Source organism: Mus caroli, unplaced genomic scaffold, assembly GCF_978045245.1.
Source record: "Mus caroli unplaced genomic scaffold, Mus_caroli_1 scaffold_4, whole genome shotgun sequence".
NCBI classification, from domain to species: domain Eukaryota; kingdom Metazoa; phylum Chordata; class Mammalia; order Rodentia; family Muridae; genus Mus; species Mus caroli.
This window is the reverse complement of record NW_028227259.1, coordinates 7,731,605-7,755,265: the sequence shown is the minus strand read 5'-3', so window position 1 is coordinate 7,755,265 and position 23,661 is coordinate 7,731,605. Positions and strand designations below refer to the sequence as shown.

The following is a 23,661-nucleotide window of genomic DNA, read 5'->3' as shown; positions in this document are numbered from 1 at the left end:
ATCTGTTCTATTTAAACTTGACAGTACAAATCAAGAAATAAAAATCCATCAACCTAAAAGGAGCTTCTGTGAACAGCCGGGTTCTACTCTATGCACCATACTTCATGTGTGCCCAGGACAGCTGATAGATCGGAATCAGAACCAGTCAGAGCAGAACCCAATTCACAATATGCTTGGTACACAGAACACACACTCCTGCTTCTTTTGTTTTTCTTTTAAACCATACACATTGTCAGAAATGCCTCACATGTTCAGAGCATGTTGGGACAGGTTTCTGTGGCTTTATTTCTATTTAGGATCATCAGTTAATAAGACTGTTATTGCTTTGTTATTGATAAACAGAAAAACACAAATGCTCAAGCGTGTGTGTGTGAGTGTTCAGAAGTAGGAAAGAGAAGGGAAAAATGATTTAATTATATCATCAAAATTGAAATATAATCTTTAAAAAGATGTTAGTTACCCTGGTATGGTATTGGCATTAAAATTAAATGTCAGATTTCAAGTTAACTGCACATGTATCCTAATTAATGAATTCTAATGGTGACTTACTACCAAGCCATGCCCCAGCCCTTATCATTCCAACCCCCCCAAAATTTATAGCAAACTTGGTCTGAATCTCAGTTAAAAGTTGTAACTAAAATTAATTATGGGTTTAATTAATTATAAAATTGATCCCTGGTCCTATGTAAATAGTAGTGTTCCTATTATAATTTGGAAGAAATAGACTGGTAACGTTCTGCCTTTCTGCCTTTGTTAATGGCAGCCAAGCCACCAAGATAATCATTTAATTAATGAGTCAACACACTATAAAAGTAAGCACTTATGCCAGGGCTGTGTGGGAACCCAGAATTCTACACTCTTATTCAGTCTTATTTCTCCTGACTTTAGCTGTCATTCTGATAAAGCAGATCTCAGACCAGCCCTTCTCCCCTATGAGAAAAAGCATTGCTTATTATCCCGTTTCCAGAGGTTCTGTGACAGCCAGAGCTTCGTCTGTATGGCTCTGACACTGTCCACTCGTTCTGTAGGGCTCACTCACACACTTTGAACCCCTATGAATGGTCACACTCTCAGATCCCTGCCTTTACCTGGCTACTGTCAGTGAGATTCTCCTCCACCACTCTGGGACTCTGGATTTAACTTCCTACTGCACTGTTAGGTCCACAGTCACTCATTTGGCCACGTGCTCCTCCCTCCAGAGCTTTCGCTCTACCACAGCAGAGATTTCATTTCTCAGATCCTGTCCCCCAGCTCTCACTGAAGAGCTGACTGAACATTTATCAAATGAAATAAACGTTCTCCAGACTTAACTCTTGGAAATGTACTAGCAGCATCATGGTGTTGTCACGATTGTAGCTCCTCTTTCTTCAGGACAGCCTCTGTCCACCAGCATGGAGTCTGAAACTTGCACTGTCTTCTAAGCTTGCACTGAGACAATGACAATGCTACACCTTTGTTCTTGCTTTAACACTGCTCTTTGGTGACACAAATCAACAACTGGGAAAGTAAAGACACAGCAAGGACTCCTGCATTTCTGGTGTGGGTAACCTTTATCACTAAGACAGTCGACATAACAACCATCCTTCCTCATCGGGTGCGCTGCACAGGTCTGGCCTGCACAGATTCAGGTGTTTGAATGCTTGGCCTATAGGGAGTGGCACTATTGGGGGTGTGGCCTTGTCGGAGGAAGTATATCACTGCAGGGGCAGGATTTGAGGTCTTCTATGTTCAAGCTAAAACCAGTGAGACATGCAATTTTGTTCTGCTGTCTGCAGATCAAGATGTAGAACTCTCAACTCCTCTGTCACTAGGTCTGCCTGCAAGCCACCATGCTTTCCACCATGACAATAATGGAGTAAACCTCTGAACTGTAAGCCAGTGCCAATTAAATGATTTCCTTTATAAAAGTTGTCATGTTCATAGTGTCTCTTCACAGCAGTGGAGATCCTCACTAAGACATCTGACAAAATGCTTTCCTGGATAACTTGTGGCTCATTTATTATGCCCAGTTCTAAGATATTACAGTGCAATGGCAAAACATTTAGGCAATAATAAAAACAGGCACCTTTTTTTTTTTTTTTTTGGTAAAGCTTGCTTTACAAGGAGTTTCCAGGGGCATATTTTCCTTCACTTACTCAATGGTGGGTAGAGAGTTCATTTGGTGTGAACATCCCCTCTCCCCATAATTCTCTCCTATTTACATGAATATCAAAATTTGTGTGTCAACATATATGCGCTGTAAAGTCTCATGCTATAGGACATTCTGAATATAAAAGAAGATCCTTGGCCTTCAAACCTACATTAATTTATACATTGATTTGTGTTCTTGATTAGGAATCAGAACACAAAATACAACAGTGTATAGCCATCTCCATGGTCCTTGTCAATGATTATGATAAAGGCAAAAACAATGGAAAGAGTACATGTTAAAGATGCCATGGGAACTTGAAAGGAAAAGCAGGGGCCACTGGCAGGAGACAGTTACAAAGGCCATCAGTTTGTCAGGATGACTTACTGCAACGTATATAAACACAGTGCTTGAGACTAACATTATTTACTATGGACCGAATACTTTTAACACTGAGCTAACGTACGTGTATTGGCCCCTTCCAAGGCCCTGTTGGGAGCTCTAGCAATGTGTTACATGATAGTATTTTAAAATTTCTGCTGTCTCCATTCTTACGACCCTCTCAAGATGCCTCTCACGCCAGCCAGGGGTGATGACAGCACTGGGAATTTTGATAAGAAAAAACTGATTTGAAGATTCATTTACTATGGGTTGCTCTGACATACAGTTTTCTCTATTTTAAAGTAGAGTTATTCCCAGTATGAAAAGGGTTTCTAGAAGTTCCTACAGCCCACTGTGCTAACGCACACAGCACCATGACTCAAAGGCAACGATGACACATTGGCTAATGAATGACGTCAATTCAAATACTAGTTTAATATTAGTCACTGCACAGAGAAAGTTAAAAGTACCTTGAAGTCTAAATGAGACATTTTTTCTGTTTAATAATCAATCCCCAAAATCTAAAATGACATTATTAATAAGGAGTATGGATGGTAAAATATTAAGCATCAAAATCTAGAGGCAGAATTACCTCTGTGCTCTTGATTGAAAACATTACAAAATGAAATATCTTAAAATCATGTAGCTAGTGCACAAGGATCAATATTCTAGGGCCCAAACTAATTACCAAAGAGGCTTATACCTTGATTCTGTAACATTTGCAGAATGATAAGTTTCTAAAAATCTGACACTGCTTGTAATTTTTCATCCTAAATGAATAAACAGAATTGTACCTTAGTTTAATTCTGTGGTTTTACTTTTTTTTTCCTTAGAGAAACTCTTACCATGCCCTTCCAAATTATGAACAAGATGTACCCACAGACCCTGGCCATCCTCTTGCTGAGAACAAACACAGCAGGTTTATTTCTGAGTTTCATGTATGTTCAAAGCCCTAGTACTAGAGGACAGAAACTCACACCACCAGCTTTGTTCCTCCTTTCCTGAGCATGGTGCAGCCCAGTGAGAAATTATTTTATCAATAGACAGTGGGGAGGTGTACGGCTAGGTCCAGCTATTCTGGGATGTATAAATCTACACTGTAGATGCTTATTTTAGGTAGTTTGTTTGTTTGTTTTTGAGACAAGGTCTCACTATGTAGCTCTGATTGTCCTGGAATTAACTCTGTAGACCACGCTGGCCTCAAACTCACTGAGATCTGCCTGCCACTGCCTCCTGAGTGCTGGGATTAAAGGTGCGCACCACTATTCCTGGCTGTATAGATACTTCAAAGCAGCATGCTGTCCATGGTAAACGCATGTAATTTCATCTGCCAATTTAAAATAAATAGGTATGTAAAAATGTTTTGATGAATGAGAAAGCACTTAGAATTTCTAAAATTCTTCTATTACTGAATCAAAATACTCCAATAAGGAAATGGGTCACGTTACCATTAGGTTGGGATTAAAAGAATTACTTTTAAATAAGTTCCAGGACAGCCAGGGCTATACAGAGAAACCCTGTCTCGAACAACAACAACAACAAACAAACAACTCAGCTTGGGAGTTGAATCTGAATAAGATCTTTTGAGCTTCAGATAGTCAATGGATGCAAAAGAGGACCAGCAGGTCCCAGGACCTGCTCCCTGGAGTGCTTCTATGCCACACTGACCGACTGGGGCCTCTACAGAGCTGTTACACACTATCACATGAAAAAACAGCAATTGTAAGTGGGAGTCAAACCCAGCCCATCAGAGCGAGCAGCTCACTCTGCAGCCGCTCCGTAAGCATCCTGTACACACCTGGAGGAAACTATCTCCTGGAGCCAGGAACTTGTCAAAATTCACAAGAAATGTTCATTTCTTCCTATCAGTTTTGCTAGGTGACATAAACTAAGCGACTTTATAGCTCCTGACATTACATCAAGGCCATTCAAAACCAGAGATATTAGTAATGTCTAATGAACACTGACAAGTTGCTCCTTCCTTCGGCTCTTAATTCCAAGAGGCTTAGAGGATAATATACTTCATATAGTTTGTTTATTAAATTTGCAGATTTCAGAAAGGAAATATTGGCATATATACTATATAATATGCCACACCCCAAAGTTGTTGCAATGCCTTCTAATCAAATACATTAATATTGCTGCAGTGAACTGTGTGCATATTCACTTAAATAGTAGAGATATAAAGGCTATAAGTAGCTTTAAAACATTCCAGTCAAGTCTTGCTAGCAAATGAATTCAGGTCATGCCAGCTTTGAAACCACAGATATTAAAAAACAAACCTGGCTTATGCTTTTCTTCTTAGTTTCTTTATATATATATATATATATATTATGAAACTGTAGATTGGGGACTGTGTGTTTGTATCTCTGGCAGCTCCCTCTATTTTTTCCCCCTTTATAGTAACAGGATAAATCAATTGGCATTTCATGTCTCAAGGCCTGGGTAGTTTCTTTTATTTTCTTTTTTTTTTTAACATGTTTATGCCCTTTCCCACTAATCTCAGAACTTTCTAAAGTAAATCAGAGCACAACACAGTAGAAGGAGGTATTGCTCTCTTGGGGATTGGTAGTGGTTGCAGAGAGCAGCCTCCGACCGCCAAAGTTCTGCCTTAAAAACAATCTGCCTTTTAAAATGCAGCACTGAGCCACAGAAGGAGGAGAGGACCCATCTCTCAGAATTGATAGATGGGGAAGAACAGTGGCAGAAATCATGCCTCTGGATAACATAGTGGGGCCATAAATACTGCGGGCTCTAGGACTGTCTGCACAGGGGCCATGGAGGACTCCGACGGCACAAGTGCCACAGCTGCCATCACTCAAACCTCAGCCTCTGGGATGAGCAGGCTGCACACGCTGCATGTAAATGACAGCATTTGATATAAAAACATCAAAAAGTTATGGAGTGCGTGCAATCTGGCTGCTTAGGGTTCCCTGCTATGATTGAAGCAAATCGTAGCAGGATCAACATGCCCCTTCATCTTTCAAGATGGGTAAATGGAGGACAGGACCATTAACTGGAGATTGGAAGGAAAGAGATGAACAGGTGACTTTGAGGAAAGCTTTTAAAAGGCTAGCCTGTGCCCCTCCCAGGAGTTCACCTGCTACTGTAAGCTGCAGCAATCAAGAAATAGATGTGCCTCACTCTAAACTCACAATGGGAAATGTGATGGGCAACATGAACCTACTGCAATAATAGCTACACTGGTAATTATATTTAGTGCTTTAATAATTTTTTAGCTATGAGTAATTTTTTATGATTAACTGGGGGGAGGGGAAATACCAGCACAGTGGTCCCAAGGCATCAAAGAAAATAGCAAGAGCTTATTTGCTATTTTGTGATTTTTTTTTTCTTTAAAATAACCTCTCCTCAGTCAAGACTGCCATTATCTACACAACCAATTTTTTTTTTATTATAGTGAACGTCTGCTTAACTATTTCACTGGAGTTAGCTGTGCAGATTTATTCATCGTTGCCCATCACATTTTTTAACAATAATAGCACAGAAAACGATTATCTTACACTTCAAAATTTTATTTCTATCTTTATGGAAACTGCAAGAAACAGTCTAGGATCCCTTGTTTACTTGTTAACAAAGTGACCTACTCTTGCCATGAGAGCAATATTGGACTATGTCAGCTCCAGAAGTATTGGCCTGCAAGCTGTAACTAAACTGTGACCCAAAGTTTAAACATTAAATCTTGCTCTCTTCAGGTCAGATTCGGACTACTTAGTTTTTATGTTGTTTTTTTGTTCCTTTCCTACTCTAAGGAACCTACACTATTGTAGCAGTTTTCTGTTTTTATTTTGCTACATACTGATACAAACTTATATAATTTATAAATTGGATAGATTGTAAATAGCTTTTCTCCAATAGAACTTTAGCTTATTTTCTAATACAGCTCAAAGCAGGTTGTTTTTATTATTCTTGTTGTCTTACTGCCTATCAGCTAATCACCGAATGCCATGGAGCAAATGTAGTGTTCAAGACAAGAGGAAATCTACCAGGAAAGATGGTTTGCCTTAAGTATGTTATTTTACCAGATCTCAGATCATGAGTTAGAATAAGTGGTAAGGAATGGATGCAGAGGAGATGATCCTTGGCTGAGTCCGGGCTCTGTCTATCCCCCAGTCGGCATGCTCTTAGCTGCATGTTCAATGGCGTCACACATACTTGAATGCAGGGCTGCTCCTGTATTTCATGAAAGGCAGGCTTGATCTCTCCGTGCTGTGCCTGCATGAAAAACTCACAGCTTATGCCCTGCTTAAGTTCAGGGGCTGAGGCCAAAGAGGCAGGGCTTTGATTCACGGGCAGGGAAGAATGCTTACTCCATCCGCTAATGTTTTGTGGCAGCCCAGGCAGGAAATGTCCTGGGGCTTCTAGGTTCCAAATGCCATAAATGGGAATCATAGCTGAAAGGATGCCACAGATAATCACTTTAATTAAGAACGGTTCCGTTCTGTACAAAGGAAAGTCCTGGAATAATTCTTGGACCTGTTAAGAACAAATGAATTCAATTTTGATAAAAGAGGACAACCAAAGTTAATAGCTTTGATAATTATTTTATTAATAGAAACTGTTTATTTAGAGAAATGAATGTGTCCACAATATTTGGTCAGCATTGTACTATCAATGAATAATTATTTAAGCATGAGAACATAGGATTTAATGTCTGCATTGCTATTGTGCTCACTAAACATACTGCTGGGAGAAAGCTTGGTATGTTTATAGTTTGCAGTATAATTTATAATTGAGGAAACGTAATATTATAAAAAGAACTATTATACATGGGAAGATTAATTTTAAGAATTTACTCAACCATATTTTAAGAGCAAGTGGTTAAGTTTCTGTCTGGTATCTGTTTAGTCTTAAAATGAAGATACCATGGAGCAATGACTTCTGCTTGGGGTTGAGTCTGTCAGGGAGCAGGATCTGTGCATACTGCACAGAAATGTGATGGTGTCTGACCTATTCATATCTCATTCCCCTTCCTGGTTAGACCCTCGTTAGGGGACCTCTGCCAGCTTACAGCAGATGGACAGTGACCACAGGGTAGGAAATGAACAGCTGTTCTCCCCTTTGGTGCCTGTCTCTCTTTCAGCCCTATCCCTATTTTCTTCACTGTAACAACCCCACCTCTCATAGGAAGAGGCACATTGATTCTTTTGAAATTTGTATATGTCACAAATGCTGTGACCTCCCCCAAGCCTTTCCAAGTATCAACTTTTTCCCAATTTCCCTCAATGGTCACAGAAGAGAGATTTTGCCAGAGACCGTGATAAGGAAACTCATGGACAAGAAATGCAAAATACATCAGGTTTGCAAATTTCCTCCTTTCCCTGGACCAATATAATCAATGCCTCAGTGCTCATGTGCCTGCCCCCAAAGTACCAATCTTTACTCTGGGGGGATCAGATATGCACCTTTCCTTGAATTATCAGCCTTTTTTTTTTTTTTTTTTTTTTTTTTTTTTGGCTGTGATCTTGGTCTCAGCTCTCAGAATGGCCTGCAAGGTAAAAGCCTTTTCAGGATGGTGCTGGCACTAAGCTCTGGTGCCACTCTTGCTTCTGTCAGTCTCCCTCCCTGGACTGCCCTCTCTCTTGGACGCTCTGATAGGATGCATTTTTAGTTTCTTCTGCCCTGAGTCATGTAAACATCATTGCTGTGTACCATCCAACTTGCTTTGTTTTCACAAAGAAACTCCTCTTGCCTAGAGTATTTGGTAATCATTTAAGGGGTAGCATTTAATCTTCTGATACATATATTTGATCTGATAATTAAAAAAAAAGTCTGGGGCACATGATAAATTTTGTTTTTCCCAAGTGATTACGGGTACAGTACACCATTATAGAAAACTTCCCAAAGAGTTTCTCTGTGATAGAAGGGTTGTCAATCAAGTCCCTTGGTTAATCACCAGGGGATCGGAGATCGCTGGTTCCCATTAGGAAGTGAACTGGCCCTTCATTTCCCTCATCCTATTCCACTGCCACAGCCAGCAGAATGGGTGTGATCCTGAGTATGATGGACGCACCACTCAGTCACATTCCTCAGCTATGAGTTAAGCTCAATCTAGTTCCCAGGCATCTAGTTCCCATTTACACAGAGAGACGGACACTGCCAGGCCCTGGTGATCATCTAAGCAGCAAAGGGTGCTGGCGAGACACTGTCAGTACTGATGACCAATCTCCCACTCTATGAGGAAACCCCTGGTAAACACTAGCAGGGCGTGGTTAGGAATGAACTGCTGATGTCTATTATTTAAGGACCATCAGATGAATGACAAAGTGAATGCTTCAGGAGAAAAGACATAATCTTTACTTGCATTTAGATGACGTTCATCTTTTATTTAGTTACTGGTTCTAGGAATTAAAATTTAATCTAAAAAAATTCCCAGAAACTTATGCTTAGTGTAATTTTACTGTAGTATTTAAAGTGATAAAAACATTCTCTTTAAAATAGCACTTAATTCTTTGGTGTGAAAAGGATTCAAATATATAAATATATTTTTAAATGAACTATATTTATTTAATTTAAACCCATCTTTTAAGCTATATCTGCCATACAAAAGCACAGGCCACTTGTGATGAAAGAACAGGCTTTCCAGGGCTAAAATCAGCTCCACACAGTTATTTATTAAATTAAGGTACTACAGAAGTATTCTATATGTACATATTTAGATTTATATGTGTTAACATTTGTCCTTAGAGGTATGAAAATCAAGTCATAAAATTATTTTTAATGTATATTATACCTGAGAATTTTATAATAAAAACGTGTATTGAACTTCAACTTCAGAAAGCATAAGCATTAAATTAATTCTGCTATTAAACATTCCCCAAATTCCAACTTTTATTTAATTTGTTTTGAGCTCAGCTTCCCAGAGATTTTATTGGTGGGACACAGATCACCATGTTCCAGACAAGGTTTTCCTCTTCGGTAATCACCTCTCCAAGGTCTTACTTCACAAGGAGAGCAGAGCCGGCAGAGCACAGACTCTAATTTAAGACGCAGTACATGATTTCCGTAAGTTCGTGCAGGAAAGGAGCAGTAATTCACACAGAGGTACCCGAGACTCAGTTCCCCCTCCCTCCCAATTACCTGCTCTAAAAGAGCTGAGGAAATTTATCTACTGAATCAGGTTCTGCGTAATTAAGATGTTTATGAATTGGGCTCAGGGGGGAAATGAACACCTTCCCTGTGCCATACAAACTGTAATCTCTCACACACGTGGCATTTTATTTCTTTATTTAATAGAAATATGAAGCCACATTTCTCTTCTTTTTTCATAACTTTCTGTTGAGCTACGAGCATCTCAAACGTTGGATTGTTCTGGTTGCTAGTTTTCAGAGTATGGCCATAGAAAGTAGGCAGCTCTTGTTTATGTCAAAGGTACTTTGGTATGTGTTGTACAGAAAGCAGCTCAGGCCCGAGTTCTTCCACATACTAATATCTAAATATAAAGCATTTATGATCTAATGATGTTCCCCATGTTTCGACATTATTAAATCAAACCAAAAGCAACACAAACACAGGCTCACATCCCTCTAACATAAAACACACTCACACACTCACAATCTCCCAATACAACAGCACATATATACAACTCCCCAATATAAAACACAATAGCCTCCAGACACACAACCACCCAATACAAAACACAAAAACAAGAGCCCCAGACATTTATCATCAATAAAGCCACATTTAAAAAGGTAAGTAATTTAATGAATTTCCAACAAACCATAGATTCTAAATGAGTTCAATAACTCCATCCTGTTGAGCACATGAGTATATTTCTGCCTACTCCTAACCCTAACCCTAACCCACTAGATCCAATTTTTATTGGCAATTCCTAGTTTTCTTCTACGTCTTCTCCATTCATTGACATCCTCAGATCGACTATCTGAAAACCACTTTTGTGGTGAAAGTCTGCATCACACCAGCTTAACACATATCTTGATGCCACTGGACTCTGGCAGGAAATCTCTATTTGTGTATCCCTGGCTTTGGAGCTAAGAACGACACAATACTACGTCAGATCTACTCAAGTTATACCATCTGTTTCTGTTTGTCTGCTTTGTGTGTGTGTGTGTGTGTGTGTGTGTATGCACATGTAGGTGAATGTGCACATGGAGGACTGAAGTTCATGCTGGTGTCCTCTTTGCTTGCTTTCCACTGTATTTATGGAGGCACGATCTCTTCCAGAATGCAGAGTATGCCAGGTCCTGCTGGTTTAGGTGGCCTAGCCAGCTAACCATGGGGATCTCTTATCTCTGCCTTATGAGTGCTGGGATTGTAAGTGGCTGCCTGTTCTGCTTTTTAAATGAGAGCTCTGGTGTAAGGACCAAATCACAAAGGGTTTACCCACTGAGCCACCACCTCCACAGCCAACACTATGTTACCTTCAATCTTCATTTGGTGAGTGATTTCCATTCATCTAAAGAAAGGGCTAGGTTTCATGCGTTTAGCAAATTGTATCTTATATCTTGGGTATTCTAAGTTTTGGGCTAATATCCACTTATCAGTGAGTACATATCATGTGAGTTCTTTTGTGACTGGGTTGCTTCACTCAGGATGATGCCCTCCAGGTCCATCCATTTGCCTAGGAATTTCATAAATTCATTCTTTTTAATAGCTGAATAGTACTCCATTGTGTAAATGTGCCACATTTTCTGTATCCATTCCTCTGTTGAGGGGCACCTGGGTTCTTTCCAGCTTCTGGCTATTACAAATAAGGATGCTATGAACATAGTGGAGCATGTGTCCTTCTTATCAGTTGGAACATCTTCTGGATATATGCCCAGGAGAGGTATTGTGGGATCCTCCGGTAGTACCATGTCCAATTTTCTGAGGAACCGCCAGACTGATTTCCAGAGTGGTTGTACAAGCTTGCAATCCCACCAACAATGGAGGAGGGTTCCTCTTTCTCCACATCCTCGCCAGCATCTGCTGTCACCTGAATTTTTGATTCTGACTGGTGTGAGATTTGTTTTGATTTGCATTTCCCTGATGATTAAAGATGCTGAACATTTTTTCAGGTGCTTCTCAGCCATTCGGTATTCCTCAGGTGAGAATTCTTTGTTTAGCTCTGAGCCCCATTTTTAATGGGGTTATTTGATTTTCTGGAGTCCACCTTCTTGAGTTCTTTATATATATTGGATATTAGTCCCCTATCTGATTTAGGATAGGTAAAGATCCTTTCCCAATCTGTTGGTGGCCTTTTTGTCTTATTGATAGTGTCTTTTGCCTTACAGAAGCTTTGAAATTTTATGAGGTCCCATTTGTCGATTCTTGATCTTACAGCACAAGCCATTGCTGTTCTATTCAGGAATTTTTCCCCTGTGCCCATATCTTCGAGGCTTTTCCCCACTTTCTCCTCTATAAGTTTCACTGTCTCTGGTTTTATGTGGAGTTCCTTGATCCACTTAGATTTGACCTTAGAATACCCAAGGTACAAGATACAATTTGCAAAACACATGAAACTCAAGAAGAATGAAGACCAAAGTGTGGACACTTTGCCCCTTCTTAGAATTGGGAACAAAACACCCATGGAAGGAGTTACAGAGACAAAGTTTGGGGCTTAGACGAAAGGATGGACCATCTAGAGACTGCCATACCCAGGGATCCATCCCATAATCAGCCTCCAAACGCTGATACCATTGCATACACTACCAAGATTTTGCTGAAAGGACCCTGATATAGCTGTCTCTTGTGAGGCTATGCTGGGGCCTAGCAAACACAGAAGTGGATGCTCACAGTCAGCTATTGGATGGATCACAGGGCCCCCAATGGAGGAGCTAGAGAAAGTACCCAAGGAGCTAAAGGGGTCTGCAACCCTATAGGTGGAACACCAATATGAACTAGCCAGTACCCCCCAGAGCTAGTGTCTCTAGCTGCATATGTATCAGAAGATGGCCTAGTCAGCCATCAGTGGAAAGAGAGGCCCATTGGTCTTGCAAACTTTATATGCCTCAATACAGGGGAATGCCAGGGCCAAGAAATATGAGTGTGGGGGGCTAGGGAAGTGGGGGGGAGGGTATGGGGAACTTTTGGGGTAGCATTGGAAATGTAAATGAAGAAAATACCTAATTAAAATAAAAAAAATCTGTTAAAATCAAAAAAAAAAAAGAAAGAAAGAAAGAAAGAAAGATCTGGGTAAAAGTGAACAGTATATTCTTATAGAGTAGCTCAATGCAAGGTGTATTTCAAGAAAACTGTAAGTCCAGTCTTAACCCAACTAGAAAAACAAAGTTTTTGAAGAACTCAAGATGGTCTTAGTTTGAATTCTGTTATGAGAAACAGCATGGCCAGAAGTAATGTGGGAAGGAAAGGGTTCATATGACTTCCATTTCTGAGTCATAATCCATAACTGACGAGAAAGCTGCCCAGTGAGACACTTCTTTCCTGGTTTCTGCTCAGCTCTCTTTCTTACATATCACAGTTCTGTCCATCAAGGATGGTACAGCTTGCAGTACCATGAGCTTTCCCTCATGAATCAACAATGGAGAAAATGCCCCACAGACATGCCATAGAGGCAAATTTTATTTGAGCAATCCCTAAATTGAGACTCCTTCAGACATCTTTGGGCTGTGCAAGTTGACAGTTGACGCTAACCTGGACAATTATATTTTCTTATTGTTTAAGAAGTCCCCTTGTAGCCCTCTGTTAAAACCATGCCATTAAACAGTAATAATAATAATAATAGTAATAAGACGCACTGGACCCTGGTACCCTGAGACCTGCACACATGCACTACCATAACAACATAGAATGCCACCCACTGCTGTAACAACCTGACCTTGGAGAGTCCTTAATGCAAATGTATCAAGAGCCTCCTACTGCCCCAGTTGACTGCTACAAAACCCTCTCACTTTTTCTTGTATGATAGCTAAAATTAGCTCAAGACAATGAAGAGCAAATGTCCTGTAAGTCTGTTAAATGAATGACAGATACAAAGACCCTTGGAAGGAAAATTCTGTTTAGGAAAACAGCTTGGAGAAATCTGTAAGATAATGGGTTACCCCAGCTCAAATGTCTCTTCATCCCAGAGGAAATCTACAGGGAATGCTTAAGGCCCCTAAGGAATCTACAGGGAATGCATAAGAAGGCCCCAAGGCTGTAACCAACCATCAATTCCACAAGCTGAATCCGAGGACTTCGCTGAGAACTGCAGCACACTCATGCCTCAGCATCGAAACGGAAAGTCCTTTTACATAGGAGTAGAAAAATGAGAAATTCTTAGAATATCTCAGGACACTTTTTAAAATGGCCTAGCTCTGGATAAAATGATAAAATTTCAGCCTGTAAAACTGGGCTTTCAGAACGCTGTTGATGTTAAAAGCCATCTATTTAAGAATGTTTGAGTATATTTATATGCATGTAGACACGGGCATAATATACATATACCGTTTTAAGTAGGCATGTAATATTTATCCACATTACACATATTTGAAGGAACTTTAAGACACACCTTAGTAATGTCAGTAATTTCTGTGTACAGACCCTTTAGGTGCTTGGGGCTCCTTTCAATTATATTGTAACATACCTGGAAATGTTTATAAGGGCAAAATGAAAATTCCTAATTAGGAATATATTTCATCATTGAGCTCATAAATAATGATGAATTTCCTTAGAAATTACTTACATATCATCTGAATGATTATATAAAATGGACATTGAATGTACTACGCGGCTTCCCAAACGTGGCACTAAAACTGACTATCAGCACATGAATAGTATAGATTTGGAGAATTTCAAGATATATAAAGAAATATAAATGTTAGGCTCACATCACATAACTGCTGAGTATAGAAGAAATGCTTATTACACAGAAATTGCTATTTTAATATTTTATTACTACAGATGTGTAAAGTCTGAAAAGAATCCACACATAGGATTTATGTGCATGCTTAGATGAGCCCCTCATACTATCCCCGTTAACAGAGGGGTACCAGTGCCTTCTACTTCACAAACATTCACAACATTCAAACAATCATGAGATACATAAATCCATTTCTGGAAATTCTTTCAACTATAACTTTATAGTTACCACACATTGCACACAGGTAGGTAATGGTTGATTCCTACTTTGTTTAACCCTTTCCACACCAGAAAGCTTCTAGTCTCTAAATGTTGTAAACAAATTTCCCAATTAAGTTTCTAAGCAATAAACTATAATTTCTCTAGCTATACTGATTCATTGTCAGTGCTACGTTACATGTTTTATGTTAAAATCATCACCCAGAAAGATTTTAAAGAGGAACTTTGTAGGTTATAAACTCAGGTCTTCATCTCTCTTTCCTCCCTGACCCATTTCTCCTCGATTCTGTTATGCTTACCATTATTTAATGTAAAATCCGGGATTCAAACCCATGCTCTAAGTTGTACAAGCTGGTCTGTAGACATGTAGGAAAATCAAAGTTTGTGCTGCGTCAGAATCTGGGTCTAACCCACGGAGTTCAGCCTGAGCTACTCTGTGTTCTGAGTGGTGTATACTAACCCTTGCGTTCTCTAGCCACCCGCTAGTGCTCCCTGCTTCGTCCCTTTTTAGCAGTTCTACTGAACTGGCACTGCAACTGGTCTGACTGAAAAGGTAAGGAAACAGAGACTGCTCATCAGATTTGTTATTCATCAAAATCCTTTTCTCTTTCCTATAATAAAAAATCATTTCATTGATGCCAGATCACTTCTCCCTTGAACAGAGTGAAAACCTACTGGAATTATGGATGCTTCTAGGGTCCTTCATTGCCTAAATATATATAATATTTGAAATTAATATTTATTTCTAACAAAAGGATACTCCTAATACAGATAAACTAGAAACCATTATTCCTCTTTATTTTGACTTTTTCAGTGGTTTAATAAATAGAATACATTAATTCTGGTTAAGATCCATGAAGGTTCCTGTTAAGCTATAGTTAAAAAAAATTTGTTCTTGTCAAATTAAAATTATAAAAAGAACTCTGTTTCATCCTGATTATAAAACATGATTAGTAAGCCCATGCTGACAGACTGAGAAAGGCATTTAAATCTCTTTTCTCATTTTCACTAGCAAGTGCTTTCAGTAAATATGTACTTTTTGTTTGTGCATAAAATTTTGCAGGTCATACTGTTAATAGGAGAAACAATCCAAACTATAATTGGGCAGTCTCCCATCCCTACACAAGGTTACTCACCTACACAAGGTTACACACCTACACAAGGTTACACACCTACACAAGCTTTAATGAAGCTTGCTGATGCAAGATTAACAAGCACATGACCAGAAAACCCTCTGTGATAGAGTCAACTGCATATAGGGATATAGGGCTCTGCTGTAGACACTGACACGTGCTGTACAACAGGAGCTGCTGAGGAAGATGCCCTTTCTACCAATGGCTGATCTCCAAAGACAGAGAGTGCAGATGGTGGAGGACCAGGGTGTGACTACCATATGCCAGCAAACTCAGGAGTTAGACAAACCTACATCCCATTTAGAGGACAGGCTCTTTCTGTAGAATATTCTCTTTGGAAATGTGTACAAGTTGTTTATTGATTCACATATATGTTTGTGTGTGTGTGTGTGTGTGTGTGTGTGTGTGTCTGTATGAAAAAGTTAAAAAGAATAGGATAGCAAAACTGCTACCATTTTATTAAAAGGCATATTATTATTGAATATTTTAATAAAAGGTATAGTTACTGGATCCTTTGGATAAGAACTTTTGCTTTTCAAAGCCTTAGAAGAGCTTAGGAAATTGAACACATTTCTATCTTAAACTGAGCAAATATAGCTATAGGGCATTTCTGCTGCAACAGAGTAACTCAATGTATTCAAAATCTATATGTAAATCAGTTATAAAAAACATTTCAGGACTGGCAAGTCGGCTCAGGGGTAGAGGTGACACTGCCAGTCCTGAAAGGGAAGTTACATGGTAAAAAGAAAGTCAAACCCATCAGCTACCCTCTGGCCTCCACATGCGTGTTTGTTTATGCACATACATGCCCACTATGAATAAATGGGATATAATAAAATGTCTTTAAAATGTTGCAGATTACCCACAGCATTTTAATACCAATCACTACTGGTAAGGAGTGGGAACAAAGAATAGTATTTTAAAATGTTTAATTTCACTTTTCAGAGTATTTGGTACAAAGGCTTAACCTTTCCCATTTCTAAAGCACCTGGCACAGCGGCACACTCTGATTAAAGCGACACTTCTAGGTTAAACTGCTACAGTTGCTGCCAGACACTTACCAATGGAAAACTGGAGGACAGATGCTGTCGTTGTGTTCAGGCATGTGGTGGTCTAGAGAGAAGACATACCACAGTCAGACCAGGAAGGCAGGAGAATGACAAGCTTAGAGGCAGAGTGCCCAGAGCAGCTGAACTTTCTCAGCTGCTCATCCATCCCCCACCACTCCTTACTCCCCTTCGGCAGGCAGACTGTGAGACCCCGACACTTAGGCTTATACAGTGAACTTCACAGAGTGCCACAGAGACAGTTCTCTAGGTCGTCTTGCCGGCTTTTAACAGAACTACACAGCCATCTCCTCCCTCTGCCTAATTACCAGTCTAAGCCAAAGAGAATCTCATAAAAAGGCAACCAAACAAAAATTGCGAGGTAAGAGTAAATGACTAGAAAAAGATTATTTGTAAAAGCAAATAGAGAGGCACTGATCTGATAAGACACAGGTTAAGGACACTTGGTAACCCGAACCTGAGTCCAAACTCAGGCCTAAGTTGAGGCAAGGAGAGAATTTACTCTAACAAGTCCTTCGACTTTACGTCTGTGCTGTGGCATCTCCATACCCTAACCGCTACGCACAAAACAAATGCATGTAATCAGAAAGTTGGTTTATTTTTAAGAAAATAGAATCAAAACAGCTAATTTAAATGCCATAATCTTTGGAAAGTAATAAAAATATTCTAAAACCGATCATGATAACGATTTCATAATTGAATATAGAACCTATGAACATTTCTTAAAATGAGAGTGAGAGAGGAGAAGAGGAAGAAGCGGGAGGAAGCACGTGAAGAAAGGTAGGATGGAGAATGAGGAGGGCGAGGGAGAGACATTATGAATAAGGGTCTAGAAAGAGCCTCCTCTACACTTCTGTTAAATCCTCCATGCCATGAAGTGTCCTTATAAATTCTTCACTTTGGAAGGAGAAATGACGTGGATAAATTGTGTGTAAAGTTATTTATGCTTTGGAGTAGGCATACCTCCCTAGTGAGACGAAAGTCAAGTTCTCACTTAGCTGGGCTCCTGAGCTCCATTACTGAGGTCTGGAAGCCTCACACGATCCCACTCTTGGAAACAGGTGCTCAGTGAGTGCTTGCTTGGCCTGGCAGCAGAGCATACTGTCTTACATCTGCCTCTTTCTGATCCGACACCTTTACACACGTGAGTGTAAAATCCAGTGGAGAGGCAGCCAGGGTTGCCAGAGGTGTCCAGAGACATTTCATAAGCCCTTCACCACAGCGTCAGAATGAGCTCCTACTTTATGCCAGATAAAAATCACTGGAGTGGACTGACAAAGGGAATTCTAGCAGTCTTTAGTCTGTACCTACCCACCATGCCCAGACCTCTGTTTCCTGTGTTCTTCCTTCCCCCAGAGACATCAGAGAAAAATGAACACTAAAATACTTTGAAAAGAAATCTGCTTTCCCTCCATAGCTTTTAAAGTAATTTTAACTTTCTGCCCTCATGCATTTCCCCTTGGATAATTTCATATTAATATCTAAAGGTATGCACAACCAACAGAGAGATTTCTTTTAAATCCACACAAGTTGAATGATTTTATGTAACTGAGTAGATTCCCAGATGAATCATGAAACAGTTCTGAAAGTGCATTCTTTGAAACAGTGATATTACATAAATTAAAAGCACTATGGTTATTGCTACTGCTAGTATACAGAGCATCCTAGAGAGTCCTACACATTGTCCCTTGCTGATGTAATAACTGATGCTGTGTCACCTGTCTAAACAAGTCACACAGCTGTGACCTCTGCTACTGAGTAGCAAGTTACTGCACGGAACACTGCTAAGTTTCGAGCGTAATCGAGGTGACCGAAATGTAGCTCTGGTTAGTCATTGATTCTACATTTGTTCCTTCCGATGGGACACTGAGGACTCCTGAGGCATCTGGTGCTCATCTCATTACTATGCCCACTCATGTTCATAAAACCATCAGGGCCTTGGAGATGAGCGAGGGTAATGAAGTGTTTGCTATACAAACATGAGGACCCAAGTTCAGACCCATCTAAAAGTGTGGGCATGAAGGGGCTAATCTGCAACCCGAAGCAGGACAGGGTCAGGCAGAGACAAGCAGATCCCTAGAGCTTACCAGCCAGCTTATTAAACAGAACTGGTGAACTCCAGACCAGTGAGAAGCCATCATTCAAAGCATAAAATGGAGAACAATGGAGGAAGATAGCCAGAATTGACCTCTGGCCTCCACACACATGTACACACATGTGGATATGCACTCACATATATGTGTGCATATAAAAGCACTAGAGTGCACAAAACAAGAATAGGACAGATGAACACACAAAAAGAAAATACAAAATCAACGTGTGTGGGTGGAATTGGGTTTTATAAATTATTACTCCTGAGTTCAAGCAGGCTTTTGATAGATAGTATAGTAATTATGAAGTCATTTTTCTCACCATACCTCAGTGTTCTTTAACAACCAATTAAGTTTCAAACTGTAGCAAACACCATGACAGCTTACGTAAATCTGGATAGCTCACTATAGACTGAGACCCTTTACTGTGTCCTCCCATCCTTGCCAATTGTCACTGAATTTAACAGACTTTTGGTCCAGCTTACCACTGGAACTAAAACATATCTTCAACTCTATGAGAAAAATTCTTTTTGCAAAGGAACAGCAGGGAAGGGACACAGCTTGATGCCCGAGTGCTGGCCAAGCATGTGAGGCCCTGTGTCGGATTCTACAGCGCTGCAAATACTTTTCAAAGACAGGAGCACAACTCACTCTAAATCCTAAGAATATATTTCTCTTTATCCTCATTTTACACTAGCAAAATACATGAAGCTGAGTGTCACGACCTAAAGTCTGCAGATGTGACTAACAGAACTTTGTGATGGGTGGAGACAGATGCTCCCATAATGCAGTTTTGTAATGGCAGGATACATCAGCCTAAATCTGAAGAACGCAGGCTTAACAGCAGGTCATTTATGTTGTCTTTTGTTCTCTCCTTTCAGCCCCATGAAGGAGGTCCTACGCTGTCCCAACTAACTCAATTTTACTCCTTTGGCTTGTTTTTTGTTTATTTAAAATTTTTCTTTTCTCCATACCAGGAGCAAAGAGTTTTGCAGGCAAACATCTTATCACAGGATCAAAATGGCTCCGGGAAGAAATTATAGCTCCCTTGGTGCCAGTGGGACCCACACCACCAGACTTGAGCTCATGATGACCAGAGGACACCCCGACTAAGACTATCAGCTACACTCCCTGCCATAATCTTCCCCTGCAGGGTCCTGGAGCCATTGCCAGCAGTCCTCAGAGCACTAGACATCTTGCCTGTGTCCTTGGCATCGGATCAAATGCTTTCCCTGATTCTTCATCATGCGTGTTTTTATTGTTGGGGGTGGTCCTTGGGGAGAGAAGTCTGACCCAGGCCTGGAAACTCTCAGATCCAGACCTGCAGAATCAGACTTACAGATCGAAAGAGAAAGCCCTAAACATCTAAGACTCTTGGCTTGTGGTTCTTCCTTTCAGTAATCCATAGAAACTGGATCATGGAAAACAAGCTGGTCTGTTGCTTAACAAGCAATGATTCAGGGCTGGCATCTTTAAGCAGTTCTTGTATACAATAGCACAGCCTGGATTCAGTTTTGAAATTCTATGGCAATCTTTGAATTTTAGTAAATATATTAACTGACAATTGAATCCCTCACTTTTCATCTGACTGGACTGTTATATATGGATACAACTTGGATACTATATATGCATTGACCTCTAGGAGAGTAGTGTAATATAAAACTTACAGAAAATTAAATAGCTGTTATTGCTAAAATCTGTCACAGCCAGTTGTGATGGCTCATGCTTTTCATCCCAGCACTCAGAACGCAGAGACAGGCGGCTCTCTGACATTGAGGCCAGCCTAGTTTACAAAATGAGTCCAGGACAGCCAGGGATACATAGAAAAACATTGTCTTGAAAAACCAAAACAAGCAAACAACAAACAAACAAACAGCCCCTATCTCTTTGGCTCTATAAAACACATTCATTTTTTCAGGAAATACTTATGATGGGAATATATAACTGCATACCATTATTATATTGTAGGAGATTAATTTATTTAGACATTTTGAGACAGGAACTTGCTATGCATGTATCCAGCCCTCTGCCCCCTCTTCCTCATGCTGAGATTATAGCCTACTATGCGAGTAAAGATTAATCTCACATAACAACTCAAAACCAACCGACTGGGGTATCAAATCTAAGAAGAAACACACTGGGACACAGAAACAATTCATGTTGATTAAAAAAATAGATATTTCAGTTTTTACTTAACATAAGAATTTACAGAAATACAAATCCCGGCATTATATCATGAGATACCTTTATTTCCCATTGCCGATATTTTCAGAAATATTACTGAATGGAACACCTCCTAAAATAGGCAGTAATTCTCAGCTCAATTAACTATGGTAAAATTAATTTTATTTTAAGGATTACAGATAATTAATTCAATCAAGGTATATTATTTAAAGCATACTAGCAAATTAACTTTTTTCAGAACGAATTTCACTACCAGAGTCGTATTTGTCTGCAGGTATTATAACACCTTGTGAGACTTGAATTATAAGCACCTATTATTTTAATTTACATCTAATTAATTCTGTTTGTGATCTAGTTTCAATTGAAAACTTAATTCACCAATGTTCTGAACTACATATCCCTAATAGGCTAAATATACCTATTGCCACAAAAGGGGTATTCAAGCATAATAAAGTAAGAACATGCTGCAAAGTTAATTGGTTTCCACATTTTGATAAATAAATTCTTTGAATTGCTCATAGAGGGGTTACCTCTTCACGATGGAAGCTAATCTTTTGATATTTTTTAAAGTTAGTGACTTTGAAAGGCAATGTGTGACACAGAGGTGAAAACACAAGCCCCGCAGAGGCTTGGGCAGCAAAGGGCCTGGCACTAGGGAGTGCGGAGATGCGAGAGGCAGCGCAACTGAGTCAGAACCTCACAGAATAACACTTCTTATCCTTTTCAGGGCATGAAATGAATGGAGTCTTCAACCAGACCACGGGGACTCAACCACCAACCAAAGAGTACAGGGACCCATGACTCCAGCTGCACATGCAGCAGAGGATGGCGTTGTGGGACATCAATGAGAGGAGAGGCCCTTGGCCCTGTGAAGGCTCAATGCCCCAGTGTAGGGGATGCCAGGGCAGTGAGGTGGGAGTGGGTGGTTGAGTGGGGGAGCACTCTCACAGAAGCAGGCAGGGGGTGGGGTGGCATAGGGGGTTTGCAGAGGGGAAACATGGAAAAGGGATAACATGTGAAATGTAAATAAATAAAATATCTAATAATTAAAAAAAGGAGGCTCAAGTCAAAGCAGCAAAAGCCATCAGCATACACTAGCGGCGGCTGACTGGTTTTAAAGAATGCTCACTGCATGTATTAATCCCAGATCTTACCTTCTCAAGCAATGGCTAATGTCCTAAATTAAATGGAAGCTACTACTCTGAAGTCATTTGGCATAGATTACATTTAAAACAAGCTCAGTTGTAAGTACATTCTATAGAAAAAAAAATCCATCAAGGTTCATCTACTGTTAGGAAGCAAAGTTTTAAAGCAGTGTAGTAAGAAACTCTTGAGTTGGAGAGAAAATAATGATGGTGAGATTGAGGCTTTATATAAAAACACAGAAGGTCACAATTTGTTCAAATGTGACATGCATTATGTACATATGATACACATGATCATATGTGTACTTTAATCCATCTAATCACAGTGATGAATCTCGTTTTCTCAGACACTCCAGTGCTGCCCGCTTTATCACTGAGCTTATGACCTCGTCCAAGTTTGAGACAAATGAAAATGGTGCAGATGGTATTTCAAACCTTCATCTGAATACAAGAGAATAAAAGAAATGCTTGTTGACAAAAAGGGCAGTAAGGGCCATAGCCAAACGACAGACTGCAGCAGCACACACTTACCAGCTCTCGAGGGCCGTACGGCTCACAGAAGGTGACAGCATTGCCATGCATGATGGTGCCACACTGCTCTCCCGTCTCACAGTTGCTGCATTCAACCCTGCAGGAACACAGAATGCACTCAGTCTCGGACTAAGCAGTACATGGTGGCTTCTTGTTCCCATAGTCAGTCATTCAACTAATGGCCACTGCACAGGACAGTCATGGTACGCTGGATTCTGACAAGATTCAGAAAGCACAAAACCAGAAAGGCTTCAGCGGAAACTTTAGTTCTTTCAGTCATGTGTAGTGGTGGGAAATTCTTTAAATCTCCCAGTTTTAATTTCCTCATGAATAAAATGAGGGTAGCACACAGGCCCAAGTCTCAAACATCAATAGTGACAATCAAATGAGACACTATCTAGAAACTGACAGTACAGAAGCAGTCCCGCCACGGGCCTTAATAATAAAATATGGCAGTACCAATAGTTATATAGAAGAAGCAGAAGCCCAATGGACAAGGACAGTTTCAAGGGGTAAAAATAAAGTAATATTCTCCTACATAATGAACTAAAATTCTACATCTCTATAATGGAAATGTGTCTCACAAATAGTTTGTGTTATGATCAGTGTAAAAATTTTAAGTAACTATTCTCAAGCAAGCTTACATGTTCACATTTCACTATGTTAAAATAATGGAACCAGATGTAGTTGACATATAACTAAAAAATAAGCATAGATTCTAACACTAGCAAATTTTGGACACTGACCCATGTAACCATGAACAGAATTGAATCCTCTGTTTATTTTACTATTGTAAACTGAGGTGGGTAATACAACATAAGACAGGATCAAAGGTTACTTTTTCATGCCTGTCGAGTACAAACTGGAGGTATACATACTCTGGATTTGACTTTGAGCATGTTCAGTAACATTTATAATGCTCTTCACTGTAACATTTCCTTCTACAATCATAACACATCTAACGTG

The 23,661-nt window shown here is 39.8% G+C and overlaps 1 protein-coding gene across 3 annotated transcripts in view; it reads right to left on the bottom strand.

The window, feature by feature from the left end:
• The window catches only part of Reln (reelin), a 444,727-nt gene that overhangs the window by 216,842 nt on the left and 204,224 nt on the right, over positions 1 to 23,661 (bottom strand). For all 3 annotated transcript variants that reach the window (XM_021163945.3, XM_085836457.1, XM_085836458.1), the window contains exons 7-8: positions 22,696 to 22,792; positions 16,740 to 16,791 (exon numbers count right to left, since the gene is read on the bottom strand). In XM_021163945.3, the coding sequence (XP_021019604.1) occupies positions 16,740 to 16,791; positions 22,696 to 22,792 (149 nt within the window). The remainder of the gene's footprint in view (positions 1 to 16,739; positions 16,792 to 22,695; positions 22,793 to 23,661) is intronic.